Raw genomic sequence first — 23,022 nt, 5'->3', positions numbered from 1 at the left:
AAGTTAAGGCACACATGAGGAAAAAACCATGCTGTTGGCAGACATGCTTTCCAAGTCGACCAGTGATCTCAGCTATGGAAACTTACTTTCCTGTTATGGCCACTGTGCTTTAAGCCCAAGTGTTAAAGAACAGATCCTGGGCTGGGTGGTGTGGTGTGTGACTAATTTGGCACCTGTGAGGTAATGGGATGGCTATGAGTTCCACACTAGCCTGAACTATATACTGAGTTTAAGGCCAGCTCGGGTTATATAGCAAGATCGCACGAATCTCAAAACCACCATACCAAACAACAAAACTGTAAATATAACACAGCTTCTCAAGTAAGGTTTCCACGATGAGAGGAACTAGTTAATTTTAGTGCCTACAGTTTTTCCCATCAAAAAAGGAGGAAAAACTCACAGAAGGTATTATGTTCAAATTTAAATGATAGAGTTCCTCAGACAAATAGTATCTGAATTCATTTGAAAGTTATAACACAGAAATAGGCATCTTAAACATCAGTTACTCCTAAATGCTTTGTAATGAATTTTAAATGAAAACTCCTCATTCCCTTGGAGCACACAAAAAAGACTGGCTATTTCCTGCTGTGCTTCTATTGCCTCTGCAAGCAATTCTCCACTGCGGTTCTACCAGAGTACATGCCAGTCAATGGCACCTGGCTCTTATCTCCGCACCCACTACACTTTAACTTTGATCCCGTTTATGCGTTAAAGTTTGCTCATTTAAAAAGGGGGGGGGATTCTGGGACTGAAGAGATGGCGCAGTGGTTAAGAGCACTGGCTTCTCTTCCAAAGAACCCAAGTTCAAGTCCCCGCACTCACGTGGCAGCTCACAACTGTCTGTAACTCCAGTTCCAGGGGATCCAACATCGTCACACAGACATACATGCAGGCAAATCACCCAATGCACATAAATAAAAAATAAATTATATTAAAAAAGTAAATGCATGACATCCTGTAATCTATAAAGTCACTCAACAGGCACCACTCTAAATTCTTAAAATGTCAACCCTAGGAAAAATAAACACCCCTCAATTCTGTGTGACACGAAGCTGTATGTAATGCACCAAATAATCTATACAAATTAAAAGAAAAAAACAAATAAAATCATAGACATGATTCTTAATAATTTTACGTGAAGAAGAAAACCCAAAGCATCTTTTAACCTATTGCTAGGTTTACAGGAGTAATCTTTTTTTTTTTTTTTGGCCAGACGGACCATAACAGGCTTGTCCTGCTGTACTGAGAGTTTAAATACACAGTGCTTCTATTTGCACTGTGAAAAATAAACAGCTGTATTATGCCTTTCTGGACAGTCAATAGGTTTTACTTACATTGCTTTCTGAGAAGACAAAAAACAGCTCTTTACAAGTGACTCGCAGCACCCCTAGTTTCATGGATACCAAACCACAAAATTCTTAACCAAAACACATGAAAACCTAAGTTTACGGATACATACAATATAAACGCCAATAAAGACAATCAAGTGACCGCTAAGGCTCTCTACTGCCAATTTACAGACTGGCCACCAGATACAGAACTTGGACTTGCCATTGAGGAAAAAAATCATTATTAGCCTGTAAACAAAATAAAACAAAACAAAAAACCCTAAGCTGCCACTGTCACCATCATGGAAAAAAAGTTAAAATGGAAAACAATAACGTCGTAAAACCTGTGTCTCGTAAAGATATCTTCCCATCGGAAGGCGCAGGAACATCTCCCCCCGCGGAGCAAATGAACTCGTTTCTGTTTCTTCCCTACTCTCCCCCCCAGGCGCCGGAGCAGACCTCGAGTATGGACTTTTTCCAGAAACGAGAGGTAGAAATCTGTACTTTATCCGGAACCGGTGCACTTTTCCCCTCGGCCCCTCTCTCCTCTGCCTCCAAGATGGTAGGAAAGTTGTCGTTTCGGAGGGCAGAGAACGGCTCTGTGGTGTTATGTCGTCGCAGTGCCTGTAGTGGTGCTGTAGGAGACTGCTGCCTCTCCTAGTGCGGGCGGGCAGCCCTGCCTTCTTGGCTGGAGAGTACATTCAGGGATTTCCCCTTAACGATCACCGACCCCGGGAGCACTTTTTAGTTTCCAAAATAAAAATATGATCCTCACCCCTCTCGTTCGACCGGGAAAGACTCTCGCTGAAGCCCGGGGGGGAGCAGTATCAGCGGAGCTTCCCAGTCCACGGCCAGCGCCTCTCTGATCTGTCAGCCCAGCCGAGGGAAAAGGGGGTGGGGGGAGGAGGAGGAGGAAAAAAAAAAAAAAGCAGGAAAAAAAAAAAAAAAAAAAAAAAAAAGCAGCTGAAAGGTAAGCAGAGGCGGCCCCAGGCCCGGCCCACATCCCCGGGCTCCCGTAGGGCGGCGGGCTGGGCCGCGCAGGCAGGGCGGGCGGCGAGCGCGCTTACGTGAGGCCGGGGATTCGCCGGCCCACGCCAGGCCGCGGGCGGAGAATGAAAGGGTGAGTGGGGCCGGCGCTGGGGTGGCGGGGGCCGGGGACCTGGGGGCCTAGGGGACGCCCGTAGGCAGCTCCGGCGGGGGGGTTCCGGCGACGGACTGAGCGCGGCGAGCGGCGCGGCCTGCGCGGGCCGGGCCCGGGGAGTGCTGCGGAAGGGGGGGCTCCCTAGGCCTCGGGCCCCGCGGCGGCCGCGCCCTGCCCCCGCGCCACAGGCCTCCCGCGCCCCTGGGGTCCCCCGGGGCCTCGGGGCAGGCGGGCGGGCAGGCGGCGGGGCGGGCTGTATCCTGCGCCGGCCCCAGGCTCTCCCGCGGGGCGGAAGGCCGGGCGGCGGGGACTGGGACGGCGGGGCCTTGGAGTGGGGAGTGTGCGGCAGTCCCCCCTCACTCCCGTCCTGGGGCATCGTGCAGACGGGGGCCCCCCGGATTCCGGTAACTGTTGGGTTTATTTATCCCGGCCGCGGCGCTCCGGGCGGCCTGGCCGGGGCGGGGCGGGCGGCCTGGCGGGCGTGGGGTGGAGGGGCGGCTAGGAGTCAGGTGCAGCCGCGGCCCGGAAAGTTTCCTTCTAGGCCCGAATTGGGGGCTGCCTCCTCTCCGGGGAGCCCCGGTCCTAGCGCCCGGGACCCCCGAGGGCGTGAGGGGAGAGCACTCGGCTGGCGTGAAACTCTTCGCCAGTTCCTGTCCATTCAAGGTACTCCGCCCCTGCACCCCTCGCCCGCGCCCCACCCCACTCCCCGCGATCCCCCTTCGGGGCTGCCAACTCCAGCCCATTCCCCAAGAGCTCCCAGGCCCGGGGAGAAGCCTTCTCTTCCGGTTTGGAAAAGTTTTCAAGGGATTTTTTTTCCCTTTTAGCTTTATTAGTTAGTGACTGGGCTTTTGGGGGTGGGAAGGAACGAGGTAGATTCTGGTACTGTTTCTACAGCACGGTCTGTGCCCATCGGCCTCCCCCCGCCTTTTTTTTTTTTTTAAATCCCGTACCCCACTTGTTCATTTTATAACCCCCACCTTCTCTCCGGGACTCTTTTGGGTCCCCCAACTCCCCCTTTCTGGACAGCTCCGAAAGAAAGATAGTAAGTAGGGAGCAGAGAGCAAACTGTCAGGGAGAGAGAGGGCAGGACAAGGCAGGCTTCTGGAGTAAGTCCCCTGCCCCTAGTTGTAGGACTTCCCCCGCTTATTTGGTCACTGTCCGGTGAAAACCAACTCAGAAACTGAAGCCATGGGGGAGACCTCGGTTGACAGACCTTGCGGAGCATTCATAATTGGGAGGAAGGAACTGGAGGGCAGGGCAGCTTTTTTTGAAGTAAGGTCTACCTGCAGTTTAAGAAGCAATGATAGATTCGTTCTGATAGCAACTATTTAGGTTTATGTGATATCCTTTGATGCCACTCTAGAATTAGAAACTTGGGGGGAGGGAGAGGAAACTTAAAAGTTGTTACTGCAGCAGCTCAGGGGTCTGTGGAGGAGCCCTTCGAACTGAGTACAGCGTTTGGCTTTGGCCTACCCCGTAAATGAACTTGATTTTGATTCTGTTTTGGTCCCATCGGCTCTGAACCTTTTTTTTCCCTGCTTTTTCTCTCATGTAGTAAACTTACATGTCCAAATCTAGTATTTCTTCCTCTTCGAGGATAGGCAGTTTCTGGAGGCTACAACTGTTGTTTAATGTTGAAATTTCCATGTACCTGGCCCTGCCACCCTCAGCCCCAGTGTGGGCTTGTGTGGAGAGTTCTTTTTCACACTTCTTAGAGCTTGGGGGAGAGAGAGAGAGAGAGAGAGAGAGAGAGAGAGAGAGAGAGAGAGAGAGAGAGGTGTTTGCTCAAGCGACCTGCTTGGTTGCAGGTTGGAGATTGCTGGCAGAGGCAGTCGACGTTCTGATCACGCACTCAGTCCACAGAGCAGTTAGTGAAAAGCTGCCTGTCAGTTGCAGAGCAACGGGGTAATCCGTGACTTGGTCAGTGCTGGCTTCTGTCAGGCATCACACTGAGGCTCCTTACATGATTCTTACTAAGAATCCTTTGCTTTTGTCTGGCTAAAATAAGGCTCTGTTTTCTCACAGTGTTAGATGATCAGCCATTAAGAAAGCCTTGATATTTGAAGATGGTATGGATTTGGTATCAAAATGCAAATTACATGTAATGGTTGTTTTATCATTATTGATTAATTGAAATTGCTTATTGACTAGATCGTGTTTTCATGTATGTGTGTAGCAAAAACCATTATTTCTTTTATCACAAGTCCTTATTTTTATAGCAAACTGCATAGAAGAAGAGTCGTTCAGAGTCCCCTTTCCCAACATATTTTAAAAGTTAAAAGAAATCTTGCTGTTTTGTAATATGTTTAATGCATATCATCACCTTCATGTTCTTAAGAGTTTCAAAAATTGTGTATGTATAAATACTGAAAGCTTTATGATTTTCTCCCATCCTGTCCCAAACGTTTTAGTTACCTGTTGTAATATATTTGTGGGCTATTTCATTTCTGAAGAAATGCTAGATTTGATGTTTTAAAAGTCAATTTTATTTCAAACTAATAAGAGACTGTCTGGGAACATACTAGTTTTAAATTAGTTTTAAATTAAAAGAGAATGTATTTTTGACTATGAGTTGTTTTGTTTCAAAAGTAGATCTTCAGCTAGGCAGTGATGAGGCATGCCTTTAGTCCCAGCACTCAGGAGGCAGAGGCAGGTAGATCTCAGAGTTGCAGGCCAGCTTTGTCTACAGAGAGAGTTCCAGGACAGCAGGCCTACACAGAGAGACCTGTCTCAAAAAAAGTAAATGTTTAAGTTATAAGTCTGAAATTGTCAACTTTTCTTTTTTCTGAAAGATTTTATGTAGAAATTTGTGTATCCCATCTCCATTGTTTTTTTTTTTCTTTCCAGAAAATTATATTGCTACTGTTTTTAACTTTTTATTTTATTTTTGTGTATGGGTGTTTGTGTGCAGCTATGTCTGTGTACCATGTGGGTGTTATGCTTGAGAAGGCCAGAAGAGGGTGTCAGGTCCCCCGGAAATGGAGTTCAGCATGGTTGTGAGCAGCCCCATGGGTGCTTGGAATGGACCCTGGGTCCTCTGACAGAGCAGCAAGTGGTCTTAATTGCTGAGTCTCAATTGCAATTAAGTGCTGAGTCTCTTGTCTGGCACCCATTGCTGCTAATTTTAAAGGAAATTTTAGTTTAGAGAGACTTAAACAACCAGGAGTCTGAGCATTTAAACATACTAGTTCAGCCAAACACTTGGATTCATCTTTCTCTAAGATCTTCTAGGCTTAGCTCTCAGGATCTAGATTTGGGACCTGCTTTAGCCATTTGCATCTGAAGACAGCTTCTCATACCCCGTAACTTGTAAAGCAGTAGTAGGTGAGCCTGCCTGGGTGCTGTACTGGATGGACTGTAGGGTGAATACAACTGTGTTCTCAAAGCAGCAGCCGCTTCTCACTGCACCAGTCTGAGTGTATCCCAGAGGCCTCTGTGTAAAGACTGACTTGAGACCATGCTTCTGGCCATTTTGAGATTGGGGAGAAACTTAAGTAAAAATGTTAGGCCTCCTGCATATCTTTCCCTGATTCAAGGTGACTGCTTGGTTCTAATTCTTTTGCACAGTGTACTTTTTATCTGTTTATTTATTGGTTTGTTTTGCTTGCTTGCTTGCTTATTTACTTAGGAGGCAGGATCTCACAGCTTATCCCTTAGATTAGGCTGGCCTTTGATTTGCTGTGATCTTCCCACTTCTGCCTTCTGAGTGTTGGACTTACATGTGTGCCACCATGCCCAGCTGTGATTTACTCTTAAAGCTAATTCTTAGCAGGGATGGCAGTGGATTTCTGTAAGCCAGGGCTAGAGAACTTGAGATCAGAGGACCTCAAGTTCAAGGCCAGCCTGGCTGCGTGGTGTGACTCTGCTTGTCCACTCCCACCCCCATCCTTCTCAGGAAAACCTACAACTTTTATTCATGAAATCTTTGTATTGGCCAGGTATACTTGGTTGGACTAGGCTTTGAGTTGGGCTCTGATCCCATTTCTTCTTAATCTTTGGTTTCTTTATCAGGACATAGAAATAAAATTCTTTGCTATAAGGATTAGTGATTCTTCTTGCCCACCTATGTTCTGTGATGACACCATCTAAGTAACTCCTTGTTTCTTTGCCCTTTTTCTTACTTAAAATAAATACTCATAGTATGTTTGGAGAATTGACCTATCCAGCCCACCCAGGATAATAACATTTCAGTGCCTTCCTATTTTTATTTGAGTGTGTGCCTACAGCGCAAATATAGCTTAGAAACCTGAATGAAGGTAGCAGGTGTGTGCTTTCAGATTGGTTAAAAGTTTGCACTGTGATAGGACACCTTATAATTAAAATTAATCTTTTAAAAATGTTATTATATTTTATTTATGTATGTGTGTGTGTGTGTATCTGTGTATACCACAGCACGTATATGGGAGGTCAGAGGACAATTTGAAGGAGTCAGGTTTTCTGATTCTACCAAATGGGTCCCAGGAATTTAAAAACCTCAGGTTGGCAGGATTGGCAGAAAGCGCTTTTAACCATGAGCCATATTGGTAGCCTCTAAAACTAATCTTACTATTCAAAATAAAAATTAATTTAAAGATTTCTTTTGCTTGGTATGGTGGCACACACCTTAATCCTAATACTCAGGAGGCATAGGCATGTGGATCTCTGTGAATTTGAAGCCAGTCTGGTCTACATAGAAAGTTCTAGAACTCCATAGGGAGCCCTTATTAAAATATTTTGCTCTAAGTAAAATATTATAATATTTTGCTATAAATATTTTGCAAAACCCATACTTATATCTCTAAATAATAATAATATTTATAATTATCTTTAATTAATTTCTAATATGTTTCTAATAATATTATTATTAATATTTGAAAAGGCAGGCTGAGAGATGGCACAGCAGTACCCATATTGGATGGCTCATAGCTTCCTCTAACTTTAGCTGCACTATTGGATGGCTTATAGCTTCCTCTAACTTTAGCTGCACGCGATCTGCTACCCTCCTGTGGATTCCCGGAGCACCAGCATTCACACATTCATCTACCCACACATAGATACATTCTTGCCCACACGATAAAAATAAGGCACGGGGGAGATGGCGCAGTGCTTAAGAGTGCATGCTGCTCTCCCAGAAGACCCAAGTTCTGTTCCCAATACCTATGGTTATAGCCTGTGACTATAACTCTGGGTCCTGAGGATCAGATGCTGCTCTCAGGTACACAAACCCATACACAGACCCACAAATACTCCCATGAGTAGAAATAAAAATCTTTAAAACATTTAAAACTGACGTTGTTAATCTTAGCTTCAAGTTGGGACTATCAGCCTGAGCTATGTGCAGAGTGAATTTAGGCCACAGCGAGACTATATTTCTTTGACTTGGTCTTCATGTGTGAAGTAAGCACTAATCTCATCTGTCTCCTCGTGTGGCTGTAGAAACCGACGTTCAGAATAGTAAAGGCGCATTTGAGTTGAGTTCGCTTCTATGATTGTTTCTTTGATTTTGGTATCACCAGGTTTTGAACCTAGGGCCTTGTGTGTACTAGACAATCTCTACACTGAAGTGAATTTGAACTTGATGTCTTCTGTGACTGTGTCCCTGAAGAGTAGAGTTCCCTTTGTGGCTTTGGGTAGGTAATGGCCATGGTAGGCTTACTCTGATGTGACTGGAGAAGGTGACAGGAGTCACCCAGGCTGGTTTTCATTCATTCCTTTAGCCAATCAGCTGCTTTGTGCCAGTTTCTGGTTTAAAGAGTTTCCAGCAGTACGTGTGACCTTGAACCTCTGAACCTGCAGAATGGAGATTTTTAGTGTGCACAGTTACTAATGAGGTGCTGGGTATTGGCTGTTGAACGCAGGGCTTCGAGCTTGTAGGCAAGCCTTTGGCCAGCCAAAAAAGCTGTGTCTCTAGGTAGCTCCTGCTCCCATCAAGCAATTTCTAGACTGGTGGAGAAGAAAAATGAATATATTTACAACCTAGAAAAATAGGAATGAGTTAACCTAGAGAAAGAAATCTGTTTTTCTATTCATGCTGGGGAGGCCTTTTTGTGAGTGCTTTCTGTCAGGGCTTTCTGCCCTAAGCATATGGGAGGAGTTAGGTATTTCAGGAGGAGGGACCTGCAGGTATGAATAAATGCCTAGGGACAATAGAGTTCTGTGTTGCAAATTGTGGTTCTGTGTGGTCTTGGACCAGGGGTGGGGGGTGGAGTAAATGCTGACTGGAGACTCAAGTTTCTCTGCTGGGGTAAGGAATATGGGCTTCTTTTAAATTTGCAAGTGACCCTGAAGGCCTTTGGCTGCACACATTACTTAAAATATGGGATTGTAGTGGTAGAAGAATAGGCAGAATAAGGAGGGCAGCTCCCCAGAAGACAGCGAAGAGGGGGTTGAACTAGGGCTGAGGGCAGGAGGGCAGGAGGTGGCAGAGGCCACTTGAGCGCAGGTGGAGTGGAAGGCATCTCGGAGGCAGGGGAATGGAAGGCTGAGGTAGATTTGACTTAGTGAATCTCAGGAAATAAAAGTGGATTTGTGTGCCTGGACAGGTTGTACATTAGTTTGAAATCTGGAGTCAGACTCAAGTTAAAAATCGTGATAAACTCCCTAGAAATGTTTTGTTTGACTTAGAATTTTTTTTGTGTGTGTATAACTTAGTGCTTTTATAGATGAAACAGGTTATAAAGTAACTTGGTCTTGAATGTTTAGAAATTTCGACTAGCTGCTGACCTGAAAATGTTAAATTTTGTGATAAATTTTAAATCCTGAAAACTCAGAAGATCTTGAAGTTAGGGCTGGATTTCAGTTTTTAAGTGTGTGTTGAGAATGGCTCTCATGCAGTTCAGAGTGGCCTTGAACTTGTAGCCACCTTCCCACTCAGCTTGTTTTGTTTTTTTTCTCTTTTATTTTTTATTTTTATTTCTTTGAGACAATATCTTACACTAGTTATAGTTGACCTGGAATTCACAACAATCCTCCTGCCTCAACCTCCTAGTGTTGAGATTACAGGTGTGAGCCACCGCACCCTGGGAGGTCTGCGTTTTTTGTTTTGTTTTGTTTTTAATTCAGTAACTTGCTCAAGCTTGTTTGAGTTGGAGCTTTTGGAGGTGCAGTTAGCTGAAGTCTGCCTGTGGTCCACTTCTGTCCCACTGTAGGCCTCTTATCATGTGCCCCCATAAGTAAAAGAAACTTGGCCAGCACCGCACCGCAGTGTAAGTGTGGAGGCAAGGCAAGGAGGCTCCCGACTGGGGCCAAGAGAGAAAAAGTGGTCCAGGGTGTCAGCCTCTCCAGCAAATTCAAGAAGGAGAAGGCAACAGTGGATGGCTTCAGGAACAGAGGAGCCAGTAGTTTCAGATTCTTAGAACAAAAGGATCTGAGTTAGGCACAACTTAATTCTCCTTACTAATCTGTAGTGTAGGATTTCTGCAACAGCCATGATATGGGCAGGAGTTCAGTGAGCAGTTGTTGTAAAGAATTATTAACTGGAGCCGATGAATGTTTTAACCAAAGCAGGTGTGTGTGTGCATGTGTGTGTGTGTACGTGAGAGTTACTAGGGAATCAAACCTAGGCTTTGCATGTGCTAGGGAAGAAGCAATCCTCATGCCCCAAACACTGTTCTGAGATATATATTGGGTTTGTATGTGTGTGTATAATACTTTTTTGAGACAGTCTGATTATGTAGCCCTGGCTATCCTAGTAGGCTGGCCTCAAACTCACAGAGTTGTGCCTGCTTCTGTTTCTCAAGTGCTGGGGCTGAAGGCATGCACCATCAAGCCTGGCTCTGCTAGTGTTTTCTATCAGAAGAAAATCAATACCTGAGGGCTCTTTACAAAGGTAGAAACATTTTTTAGATGTAGATTTTTAAGTGTGGATCACAGGAGAAACTTCTCGGTGCATCCTGTAACTCTAGACCCAAGGAAGTAGGAGAGCCTGAATTAGTGAAGAATTACACTGTACTATTCAGAAAACCACTAGCAGCGGGAAGAGGGCATTTCAGCCCTGCAGATTAGAGATGAAAATGATAATACTAATAAACTACTACTTACTGCTTCTAATACTAGGTAATGTTAAGTGATAACTATGTGCTGGGTACCATGCTAAACACGTGTTCTTGAAATACCTAATTTAATTCTGCTAAGCAACTCAATGAGGTACATACAATTATCTTCCCTTTACAGATGAGAAAATTGACCAGATTTGAGCCCTATCCCTGATTATTCCCAGAGGCAATGAGTGATCTCTCCGTCGCATAAACTGCCCTTAACCTTTCTAATAAATCAGGTAAGGCCATTTAATTAATTTAATTCATAATGTGATTTTATTTGTACACTTGCCTTTTGAGGAGTCTTGGGCACATAACAGGTATTTGATACGCATTTATTTTCTTTTTAAATTATTTTGGCTTGCACTTGCTTATGAGTTTACATTTTTGGAGAGATAGGCAGTTTTCTCCCTCAGTCATATCAGTTGATATATTTTCTTCAGTTAAATTTTAGTACATTTTGCCATCCTGCAGTATTTCAGAGGAACAGAAACAGACTCAGCTGTTGGGAGTGTATGTGGTGACTGCCCAGATTTTTGTTTATTTACATTTCAGACAGGCTTCACTTTGTAGACCTGGTTGGTCTACAAATCCCAGTGTAGGCCAAGCTGTCCTTAAACTCTCAGAAATTCTTTAGCCTTTGCCTTCCGAGTACTGGGTGTAAAGGGCGTGGCACCACATCTGGTACCTGCAGTGAAGTTTAAAGATGGGCTAAGTGGAACTGAAGAGGGGCTCAGTGGTTAAGAGAGCCATGCTAGCCAGGTGATAGTGGGTGCCTCACACCTGCCCATAACTCCACCTACACCAGCTCCAATGCCTTTGGGACACCTGTTCTCACCTGTACATCCAAACATAAAAAAACAAAACAAAAAAAGGATTGGAGGAGAGCTAATCCTAGGAAGGGCACTAGAGAGAAATGAAGGGAGTAGCTGGTCTAGTATCCTGGGCAGATGAAGCTGTCTGCTCTGGTGAGAGCAGAGGGGCCTCGGTGAACAGAGCTGTAAGTGCCCACCCCAAGTATCTCACGTGTGGGTCATAATCCTCTAAGGGGAAAAGGTATGCCTTCTGCTATTACAGCCACCATAGCTACTGTTGAAGTGATGTTTCGTAAGTTAATTCTTGCCATGGAGTCTAACAGCATGAGAACTTCTGTAATAACATTTGAAATGAGGAAGTGGGGTCTCAGGCCTCACCAGACGGCTAAGTGGGAAAAGGCACTTGTTGCTAAGCCTAATAAACTGAGTTCAGTTCCCAGAATCCACATCCTCAGGAAGGATGGAAAAGAGAATTGATTCTACAGAACTACTTTCTGGTATTCACAGTGAGCTTGTATACACACACACACACACACACACACACACACACACACACGAGGTGGGGACCTGGGAGGCAGGCAGGGAAGCATGCAGGCTGGCATGGTATCACACACTGTAGTCCCAGCACTTGGGAAGTAGACATAGGAGGGTTAGAAGTTCAAGGTTATCCTAGCTATGTAGAGAATTCCAGGCCAGATTAGGCTATCTGTGACCCTGTCTTAAAAGCAAAAGAAAACAAGATAAAATTAGAAAATAGATAGTAAAAAAGTGGCCTATGCCTTTACTTTCAGGAGGCAGAGGCAGGGCGATCTCTTTGAGTTCAAGGTCAGACTGATCTACAGAGTGAGCTCCAGGACAGCCAGGGCTACAGATAGTCTGTGTCTTTGTTTCTGTGTTTCTGTGCTATGTGTCTGTGTGTTTTCTTGGGGATTGAGGTCAGGTGGTTAGGCCTGGCAGCCAAGTCATTGTTTCTATTAAGGTGGATTTTACTACACAGAATTTTATTGTTATTTTTTAAGTGGAATCTCACTATATAGACCTACCTTGCCTAGAACTTGCTCTGTAGACCAGACATTCCTCAAACTCACAGAGATCATCTGCCTCTGGGTTAAGTATGTTTGTATACTGCATTTTCTAAAGCTCTATCTGGCTTAACCATGGTAGTACACTTAAATCTGTGTTTCCCTCCTGTAAAGCAACCAAAGAAACCAAAAAGAAACTCCGTGTGTACTGACCACCACAGCATGAGAGCTGGGCAGTGTGAGTTAGTGGTCTGAAGTGTTCTCTTGATGAGAATGAGGTCACAATGAGACAGTGTCAGGTGTGATTTCCTCCTCAGGTGCAGCAAGGGGAACAGCTCTGCACCAAGTAGGTGGTACAGCCTGAGAACAGAGCCAGCAGACCCCATGCTTGGAATGGCAGTCTGGTCTATGTGTTGGATTCTCAGACTGGTGGGGAAGGCTGGCCTTGGTTATAAAGCACAGCTGTCCTGTTTTGCAAGGCATTCAAAATGGAGGAGAAACTGGCAGCAAGGAGCTGACAGCTGAATTTTTTTGTCAATTGAAAAAAAATAAAGCCCAAGTTTCCTTTCCCCAACCTCGTCATGTGTGTGCTTGTGGGAACTAGCCAGCTAAACCTCAAGGGAAGAGTATTTGCGATGAACATTTCCAAAAGGAACAGAAATGTGAAAATTGTGATCAAATAGTTCCCTGGTAGGAGGCGGAGGTGAGAGGTTGCTCTTGTGAAAATGGAGAAAAGATGGGATAAAAAGCTCAAGAAATAATGACAAGACAACAGACCTGAAGGGTGAGCTGGTGGCTGAGAGTTCAGAATAAAGAAAAATCTTATTGTACAAATGAAAATCACTTTCTTCTTTGTTGTTTTTTCTTATTATTTTTTTCTTTTTTTCTAGACAGGGTTTCTCTGTGTAGACCTGGCTGTCCTGGACTTGACTTGTAGACCAAGCTGGCCTTGAACTCATGTCAATATGCCTGCCTCAGCCTCTGCCTTCTGAGTGCTGGTGTGTGCCACCAAGCCAGGCTTGACTGGGTCTGTCTGTGTGACTGTGGCTGTCTGGGAGCTCTAGACCAGGCTGGTCACAAACTCATAGAGATCTGCCTGCCTCAGCCTCCCAGAGTACTAGGACTGAAGGTGTGGACCATGACACCTGGCTATGAAGGTCACTTTCAAGCAGTGGAAGATGTAGACAAACTGAAGAAAACCTAAGAAAGACAGAGCCAGTTATGGTGGCTCACCTCGTAATCCTATTGCGTGGGAGGCTGAAGCAGGAGGGTTTGAGTGTGACGCCAATACACTAGCCTACACAGTTTGAGGCCAGCCTGGAGAGAGGATGGTAGATGGGGACTGTATGTAGTAAGCATAATTGACTAATGGGTGTAGGTATCAGTGGAATAAACAAGGTAGAGAAACTTAAAAAAGAACCCCCGACCCTCACCCCCGTGTTTTAAGCTGGAGAGATGGCTCACTGGCTAAGAGCGCTCATTGCTCTGGCAGAGGACCCAGGTTCAGTTCCCAGCACCCATACGTGCCTTGCAGTTATGGTCATCTGTAACTTCAGTTCCTTCAGCTCTGACGCCCTCTTCTGACCCCTGTGGGCACCAGGCATGCCCATGGTGCAGACACAGATGCAGGTGAAACAATCAAACACAGAACAGAAGTAAATCTAAAAGCATACGTAGTTTGTTTTTTTTTTTGAAGCGGATGATGGTTTTATTTATTTTTTAATGTATAATTTTATTTTTTTATTAATTATACTTTATTCACTTTGTATCCCCCTGTAAGCCCCTCCCTCCTCCCTTCCCGGTCCCACCCTCCCTTCCCCTTCTTCACGCATGCCCCTCCCCAAGTCCACTGATAGGGAGGTCCTCCTCTCCTTCCTTCTGATGTTAGTCTGTCAGGTCTCATCAGGAGTGGCTGCATTGTATCTTCTGTGGCCTGGTAAGGCTGCTCCCCCCTCAGGGGGAGGTGATCAACGAGCAGGCCAATCAGATTATGTCAGAGGCAGTCCCTGTCCCCATTACTATGAAACCCACTTGGACACTAAGCTGCCGTGGGGCATATGTAGTTTTTTGACACAAGGTCTCACTCACCCTGTAGCATAGACTGGTTTTGACTCACAGCAACCTTCTGCGTTTCCTGGTGCTGGAGTTACAGCTCTGCACTACCACACCTGGCTGGAAAGGTATTCAAAAGGAAGTGGGGTGTGGTGGCTCAGGCCTGTTTTCATCTCTGTGGTGTGTGCATGTAGGTGTGCACATTGCGCACATACGTGAGAGAACGCTCCGTGTGTGACCACAGAATGCCTCCATGTCGGTCCTCACCTTCTACCTGATTTGTTTTTGTTTGTTTGGTGTGTGTGTGTGTGTGTGTGTGTTCTTCCCTGCTGTGTTTGCCAGGATAGGTGGCTTGAGAGCCTCCAGGGACTTTCCAGTGTCTGGCTCCAGTCTCCTGGGGAAAGTGCTGTGCTTACAGATGTGTGTTGCTGCATCTGGCTTTTTGTGGGTTTGGTGATTCAGACTCAGGTGTGTGCAGCACGTGCTTTAAACACTGAGCCATTATCTTGGCCGTGTAAATAACTTTTTAAATGCTTACTTATATGTAAGATATATTTAAAAAATTAAAACAGAAATTAATTTATTGTGTGTATGTGTGTGCATACACATGTGTGCATACATTTGTCACTGCACACATGTGGATGCTGGCAACTTGCTAGAATTCATTCTTTCCTTCTACTGTGTGGGTTCCAGGGATGGAACTCAGGGCCTTAGGCTTGGTGACTAGTGTCTTTACCCACTGGCCATCTCACCTCGCCCCAATAATAACTTTAAAAAACAAAACAAAACAAAACAGTAGATCTTCAACTAGACTTGAATTAATTTCAGAGATCCAGTTATGGATGAGTGAATGAGTGGCACAGAATGTGGACATTCAAATCACTCATAGATCTGCTTTCACATGTGTCCTGTCTTAAGTACCCAGACCTTTAGGGCAGGTAGAATTTTGTTTTGAGACAGCATCTCCTGTATGCCAGGCTAGCCTAGAACTGACTTTTGGCTGAGGATGACCTTGAACTTCTGATCCTGCCTCTGCCTTGTGAGTGCTGAGACTGGCATTACAGGTGTGTACCAGCAGCACATCTGGTTCATGCATTCTGGGGATGGATCCCAAGGCTTTGTGCGATCGGCAAGACCTCTACCCCTCAACCTAAGCCTGATTGATTTATTCCCCCCCTCCCTAACTCCCTCCTCCTCCCCACCTTGCTCTGCCTTCTTCTGGCCAACCTGGGCTGAATCCTCATTCTAGAGGCAACAAAACACACTTTAGTTCAATTCTTCTTTCTTTTGTCCTAATAAGGTGAAAAGAGAAAGCTCTTATTTTTGGTCTGCATTTGTGCATGGTTAGGTCTGTTAGTGCATTTTATTTCACTAACAGTTTGGCTTCTCTTGTCTTTATGAAGTCTGAGACCCTGACTCTGCAAAGGTTAATTTCAGTGCTGTATGATCTGCCACTGAGCCCTCTGTGTAGCGGACACTCTTTCCCCAGGAGCCCTGGCAGGTGGAAGACAGAGTTAACATTTGTGAATAACTTGTGTTACTCCAGAGCTTCCCTCGTGGTAGGCCTGGTCCTTAGCTCTGTCCAAGTGTTGCCTGCCACGGAGCCTTAGAACCTAGTGGTGATGTAATCACTGTTGTCCCTGTTCTGTGATGACAAGTCTGAGATTCCGAGTTGACATTTGTTCAAGATGACGCAGTGAGCAGCATCCTCTAGTACAGACGTTTGTGTGTTACCTTGTTCGTTGGCGTGAGGAGTTTGTGTGCAGTCCCTCCCTCGATCTGGTCTTCCTTCCCTCCTCCAGCATGGTATTCTTAGTGCTGGGGCTTGAACTCCAACCTTGCACATACTGAGTGTCTGCCACGCTGTGCTGTGCTGGCAGCAGCAGGCTTTGTTTGCTTCTTTTTTCTTCTGAGACAGGATCTCACGACCTTGAACGTCTGATCCTCCAGAGGGCTAGGAGTTTAGGCATAGGCCTGGGGGTTGCAAGCATGTCTCACCATGCTCGTTGATGTAGTGCTGGGGAATAAACCCTGGGTCCTGCATGTGCTAAGCCACCACTCTGCACCTGAGCTGCATCTTCAGCCCCATCTTCAAGGTCTTCAAGGAAGGGTTATTTCTTGGCTTTTTCAAAAACTTAGGTCTAAGCTGTCACTCACCATCCAGATGACATTTGGAGATGCTTAGAGTCTGTCAGTTCACTGAGACTTAAGACTTCATAAACCAACTTCAGCTTTCTGTTATAGACTGCAGTGTTATAAGTGCTACATTTGGCCTTTTTGTGTATACTAGTGTAGCAGATACTATATAATGTCTCTTCATTTTCTCAGGGAATCTTGGGTCAGAAGTTCCAAACCATGATTAGTACTTGTATTTGACGACTGGGAGCACTGAATTGAATGATGTGAAGGTGGCTGACTAACTAATGCTTGGTGTCATGGAGTTCAGGGTGGGATGGCATTGGGGGTGGCAGACAGTGCATTATTTTACATGTATGTGTGTGTGTTCTCACATGAGTGCTATGGTGTGGGGGGGTCAGAGGAGCACTTTTAGGGGTTGGGTCTCCTCCTACCTTGTGGGTTCTTAGGATTGAACTCAGATTATCTGGCTTGGGCAGACCTTTCATCACTGAATCATCTTGCCAGCCCAGAAGTAATACCTTTTAAAAGCTGAATTTGTTCTATTTTATGTACATATACATGTATGAATGTATATTTTATTTTAATTTTTTCTTTTGGGTATATGTGTTGTGTGTGAGTATATATATACATTATGCATACAAACGTTTCTGTGTGTGTGTGTGTGTGTGTGTGTGTGTGTGTTTAGGAGCTCATGCTTATATAAGCAGATGTCAGGAGTCAGTTGATTTCCACCTTATACATTGAGGCAGGCTCTCCGAGTTGAACCACTGCTAGACTCACTAGCCAGTTTGCTTGGGGATGCCCTGTGTCTGCCATCCAGACATTGGAGTCATAGGTGGGTTATCACGTCCACCTGGCATTAAATGAGTTCTGGATATCTGAACTCCAGTCCTCTTGCTTTGTAGCAAGTGCTTTATCCACTGAGTGAAATCCCAACCCATATCTTTTTTCAAATGAATCTAGGTTGCCCTTGAACTCCTGTTCTTTGGCTCTACTCCACAAGAGCAGATGGAATACTGTCATGCCTGACTTAAAATTTTTATTTATTGGGGCTGGAGAGATGGCTCGGCAGTTAAGAGCATTGACTACTCTTCCAGAGAACTTGAGTTCAATTCGCAGCACCCACATGGCAGCTCACAACTGTCTGTAACTCATGTTCCAGGGGATCTGACGCCCTCATATAGACATACATGCAGTCAACCACCAATTGTACATAAAATAAAAATAAATTAAAAATTTTATTTATTTGCCAGCCATGGTGGTACATACCTTTGATCCCAGCACTCAGGAGGCAGGGTCAGGCAGATCTCTGTGAGTTTGAGGCCAGCCTGGTCTATAGAGTGAGTCTAGGATCACCAGGGATGCACAGAGAAACCCTGTCTTGAAGAAACAACAAAAAATTATTTTTGTCATTGTCCGTGTATGTGATATGTGTGCAGGCATGCATGCTACAGCATGTATGTATGTTTGTGATATGTGTGGGCATACATGTTATACCATGTATGTATCTAATATGTGTGCGAGCATGCATACCACAGCATGTATGTGGAGGCCAGAATAACTGGTGGGAGTCAATTCCCTTTTTCAACTTTTCCGTAGGTTGCAAGGATGGAGCTTTAGGCAGCCCGCTGAGCCATCTCACTGCCTGCCTCTTCATCCTCTACCATTATTTTCATTACACTTACTTATTTTATGAGTGTGCATGCAAACACATACATGCCATGGACATGTATGGAGATTAGAAGACAACTTGCAGGAGTCAGTTCTCCGCTTTAACTGTGTTGGTCTGGAGGATTGAATTCAGGTCATCAAGTTTGGCAGCAACAGCCTTTAAATATTCTCTTTCTGTGTACCCCTAGATGGCATGGCTAGAACTCTATAGAACAGGCTGGCCTGTTATCCTTCTGCTTCACCTTCCCAATGCTGGGATTGTAGGTATATATACCATAACAACTCTGTCTTGTATGTCACAGAAACAGTTTTTATCAAATTGCTAAATATTTTGTCGATGTAATGAAAAATGTGGTGCTTTGTAAACACTACTTTTGAAGTTTTTATTTGTTCTGTGTCTATGGGTATTTTGACCACACGTGTGTCTGTATAGCACATGGGTGTCTAGTGCCCTCGGAGGCCTTGGGACTGGAGTTACACATATTGTGAGCCATCCTGTGGGTCCTGGGATTGAACCCAGGCTCTCCGGAAAAACAGTTAGCACTCTTTAACTGCTGAGCCATCTCTCCAGCTCCCATTCTCCCCTCCCCGTCACTTTAAGACGGTCTTATGTGGCCCAGGATGCCTCAATCTTCCTGTGTAGCTGAGGATGACCTGGAACTCATGGTCTTTGTGCCACCTCTCAAGTGCTGGGGTTACAGGTATAGACCCTCGTGCAGGTCGCTTGGAAGGAAAGGCTCTAGCTGTGAGCCATTTTGAGCTAGTCACAGAGTGAATATGATTTGGATCAATTTTGGAGGGTGTGATAACATAAAGCCCCTTTTTCCTGTCAGAGCTCATCCTTGGGATATTATTGGCAGTCCATCCCATTAGGAAGGGGGCATGGAGCTGCTTTACGTTCTGGGTGAGTTGCCTGTGTTTCTGTGTTAATGAGGCCTTTGATGTTTTGTAGACAATCTGCTTCCTCTTGATTGAGCAGCATTCCAAACTGTGGTACCCCTGGGCTCTCTTCACATTGCTGTGGTGCAGAAGATTTAAAATCAGGTATGGCTGAGAGGCCACAAGTCCCTCAGTGAAATTCTCGACTTGAGTCTGCCTTACATTCTCTGATTTGTTTATCATTTGGGTTTCTTTTTGTGGTGGCCTTTTAGCTGATGTTCACAAGGAATAGAGTCACGTGATGTATGAAGGGAAACATATACACTTCTCTGAGGTTGACAATAAGCCCTTGTGCTCATATAGCCCCAAACTGTGCAAGCAGCGGCGACTCAACGGCTACGCTTTCTGTATCAGACACGTTCTGGAAGACAAGACTGCCCCCTTCAAGCAATGTGAATATGTGGCCAAGTATAACAGCCAGCGCTGCACCAACCCCATTCCCAAATCAGAGGATCGTAGGTAAGAATATTACGGAACCACAACTGGGTCATGAGTTGTCTTGGAATTTTGCCTTGTCAATTTCTCTAATATACTGTTTCTTTTCAGTGTGTTGAACTTCAGTGTTGGGTTCGGGGCAGTCCAAAGAAACTTCGGAGTACTGTGGTTAAGAAAGAGTGGTACATTTTAGGGGGTGAGAGTGGTTAAATGGAGTGGTACATTTTAGGAGGCATTTGAAAATATGTTTGGATATTTTCTTCTTTTATTAATTTCTTAGACGTCTAGACTTTCTTGGGTTTTTTTTAGCAGGGTTCCCCTTTGTAACCCTGACTGTCCTGGAACTCACTCTGTAGACCAGGCTGGCCTTGAACTCAGAGGTCCACCTGCTTCTGCCTTCCAAGTACTAGAAAGGTGTGCATCACTGCCTCCCAGCTACATTCTGCTATTTTTAAGAAACGGGTTGTAAATGGCTATCTCTTAGGGTTTTAGGAAAAATTCTTTCACATACAGTCTTTTCATGCTTCTTTCAATTTTCTTGAGCACAGTTTTAGGTATTGTTTTAGGGTAGAAAATTTGAACAACTTCTATTTTAGCACACAGCCTCTCCATGTTTGTTTTCCCTGTTCTTTAAAGTAAGCATATGTCAGCCTGCATAAACTGGACAAAAAAACTCTTATTTTTCAAGTAGTTTTCATTTTTAGTGTGAAATGAATGATTTCTGTAGGTAGAGAGTCTACCAGAATGAGCACACCGACATGATTTGGGGGTTCTCTTTTAGAATTTCTGGTGTGTACATGTGGCTCAGATCACAATGCCTGAAAGTCTGAAGCAGATGCTTAGCTGAACAAGGAGAAAAAGTCAACCCTGGTATGAAAGGGACCTTTGCATCAAACACTCGGAGGCTGTTTCTTGGAGCTGAGGGGGTAATCCCTTTCCCCTGCCTCTAATGCAGATGGCTTTGCTTGGGCCACTTTGCTGCATCACCGAATTGTGTTCACTTTAGGTTTTCACAGTCCCGTCCCCCCCGCTTTCTTTTTATTTGAGCCAAAGCAGGTATTATCTTATTAGCGAGACCCAGAGAGCCCTGGCTTCTTTAAAATAGTGGTTTTCTGAAACACTTGTTTTTCCTGTCATTGATGTTTTTTCTTCTCAGAACAGGAAGGGAAAGGGGCTTTGTGTTCCTATAGTGAGAGAAGTACTAAGTGTACATTTTATTTCAAAATTGTCCCATGACTGTATAACTGCAAAAGATTTCTGTTGTTGGTAATGCTATTTGCAAATAGGTTAAATTAGAATCAGAAAGAAAATATTCTATTATTCCAAGAAATCCAGGTTGAATTCATGCAATAAGTTTAAATCTCTATATAAATATTGCTAGTTATATCATCATTTAGAAAGATTAATAGTCATTTGAAAATAAGCATTCATTTCTGTTAATACTCTTTGAACACTGGAAGAATTTGAGTTGATCTTATTTACTGTCCTGGAAAACAACAAACTTTAGTTGACAGAGTTAGCCAGGCATGTTAGTTCATTGCTGTAGTCCCAATACTCGGGAGGGTAAAGCAGGGGCTTGCTGAAAGTTCAAAGGCTAGCCTGGACTATTTAATAAAGCCTTTTGTTGTTGTTGTTGCTTGTTTTGGTTTTGCTTGGAATTTTTTGATTTCCAGCTCCAAGAGATTCAGCATTTTCTCCTGGCCTTGATGGGGGCTTGTACATGTAACATATACACATAGATGCACACACATAGGAAATTAAAATAAAAAATTAAGTCAAACTTTTGCTCATTTACATGTGAGAAGCCCTAGCTGGTAAATAAAGCTCTTATATGGGTAATGCAGCACGGGCTAATCTGCACACACAGCCTTTCCTCACGCCAGCCGCCGGGTTTACACTATCACAGCCAGAAGTCTGTATTCTTCAAGCCCTCGTTCTAGAGGCTGCTGAGATGGCTGCGCTAGTAAAGGCGCTGAAAGCCTGGGCTCTGTCCCTGGGAAATCACATGGTAGAAGAAGAAAACCAACTCCCCAAAGTTGGCTTCTGACTCTACATGTGTACCATGGCATGCATATGCACGCATGCGCACACTCACAGATAACACAGACATACAAGGTGGCATGAGCACTTGAGCTGCCCTTTTTTTTTTGGTTTGGTTTGTTTTTTGTTTTTTGAGACAGGGATTTTCTGTGTAGCCTTGGCTGTCCTGGACTCACTTTGTAGACCAGGCTGGCCTCGAAACTCACAGAGATCCGCCTGCCTCTGCCTCTCCCAGTGCTGAGATTTCAGGGCGTGGTTGCCCTGCTGAGCTGCTTCTCTTATAGAGGGAAAATTCTCCCTAACTGAATAAGAATGTTTACTTAGTTCTGCACAGCATTTAAAATAAATATACACATACAGATTTGCCCCTCCATCTGGGGGAGTGGTGGTGATGGTGATTGGTTGATTAAGTATTTGTGAGCTGCCCAGCGTTGGTGTTGGGATCCAAACTCTGGTCCTCATGATTGAGTAGTAAGCACTCTTAGCAGCGGAGCCATCTTGCCAGCCTTGACTTCTAACTTCAAATACAAAATTCTGCCTTACTGTTCTTTGGTAAGAAGGTAATCTCTTCATCAGATGCTGAAAACCATTTGTTTTGTTTTTTGACACTGGATATTGAACCCAGGCCCTTGCTGTACCAATGAACTATCCTCCTATCCCTTTTTTAATTTGAGATAAAAATCATTACTATGTAGCTCAGGCTGCCCTCAAACTTGTCCTTCTGCCTTGGTATTCTGAGTGGCTGGAATTGTGAGTGTGCCACTATGTGCAACCACTCTGTTCTTCTCTTTGATTTTTGTGGGCTTTTTATTTGATTTTGGTTTTTGGTATAAAGGAGGTTTATTGTGGGAAAGGGGGGTTGGAGAAGGGATAAAGTGAATGGCTCATGAGAGCAGAGAGAGAGAGGGGGCAAGGAGGGAGAAAAAGAGAGTACCCAAGACAAAGACAGAGAGAGAAGGATGGGGGAGAGAGGAAGAACAGAGAGATGGATCCAATTGTTGTGTTTTGATCCTGTGTTTCAGGTGGCCCAAGTTGGCTTGAACTCATGATCCTCTTGCCTCTACCTCTCAAGTGTGGGGATTAAAGGCTGCTGCACCGTACCCAGTACTGTTTCTGCTTCTTCTTAACTTCTTAGTTACTAGTTTTTCCTAGCTAACACCATCTTCCTTACTGCTCTCGGCCTCGAACTCTTGTTTAGGACATATGTGCGGTCTGGCTGGGAACCGCCAGGTGTGCTCAGTGCTGTGTGGAGATTACTTGCTGACTGTGGTGGGTTGCATCTTCAGGTAGTTTGGGGAAGCACTGACAGACGGTACATCTCCCTTGGAACTTTCATAATGCATGTTTTTAGACATAATGCTTTGAGAAGTTTTTCAGCAGAAACAAGCAACAACAAAATCATTATGCAATTTTGGTTAAGCCGTA

General features: G+C 44.7%; 1 protein-coding gene across 7 annotated transcripts in view; it reads left to right on the top strand.

Moving 5' to 3' along the window:
• Nucleotides 1-1,666: 1,666 nt before the first annotated feature.
• Ino80d (INO80 complex subunit D) overlaps nt 1,667-23,022 on the top strand; it is a 62,568-nt gene continuing 41,212 nt past the window's right edge. For 3 of the 7 annotated variants that reach the window (XM_021648506.2, XM_060368474.1, XM_021648504.2), the window contains exons 1-4: nt 2,307-2,448; nt 10,621-10,723; nt 19,136-19,227; nt 19,335-19,581. In XM_021648506.2, coding sequence (XP_021504181.1) covers nt 19,364-19,581 — 218 coding nt within the window. In that variant the 5' untranslated portion in view covers nt 2,307-2,448; nt 10,621-10,723; nt 19,136-19,227; nt 19,335-19,363. The other 4 variants (XM_060368472.1, XM_021648507.2, XM_021648505.2 and 1 more) reach the window with 4 other exon arrangements.

This window comes from Meriones unguiculatus, chromosome 15, assembly GCF_030254825.1.
Source record: "Meriones unguiculatus strain TT.TT164.6M chromosome 15, Bangor_MerUng_6.1, whole genome shotgun sequence".
Classification (NCBI taxonomy): Eukaryota; Metazoa; Chordata; class Mammalia; order Rodentia; family Muridae; genus Meriones; species Meriones unguiculatus.
This window is presented reverse-complemented; position numbering and strand designations above follow the sequence as displayed.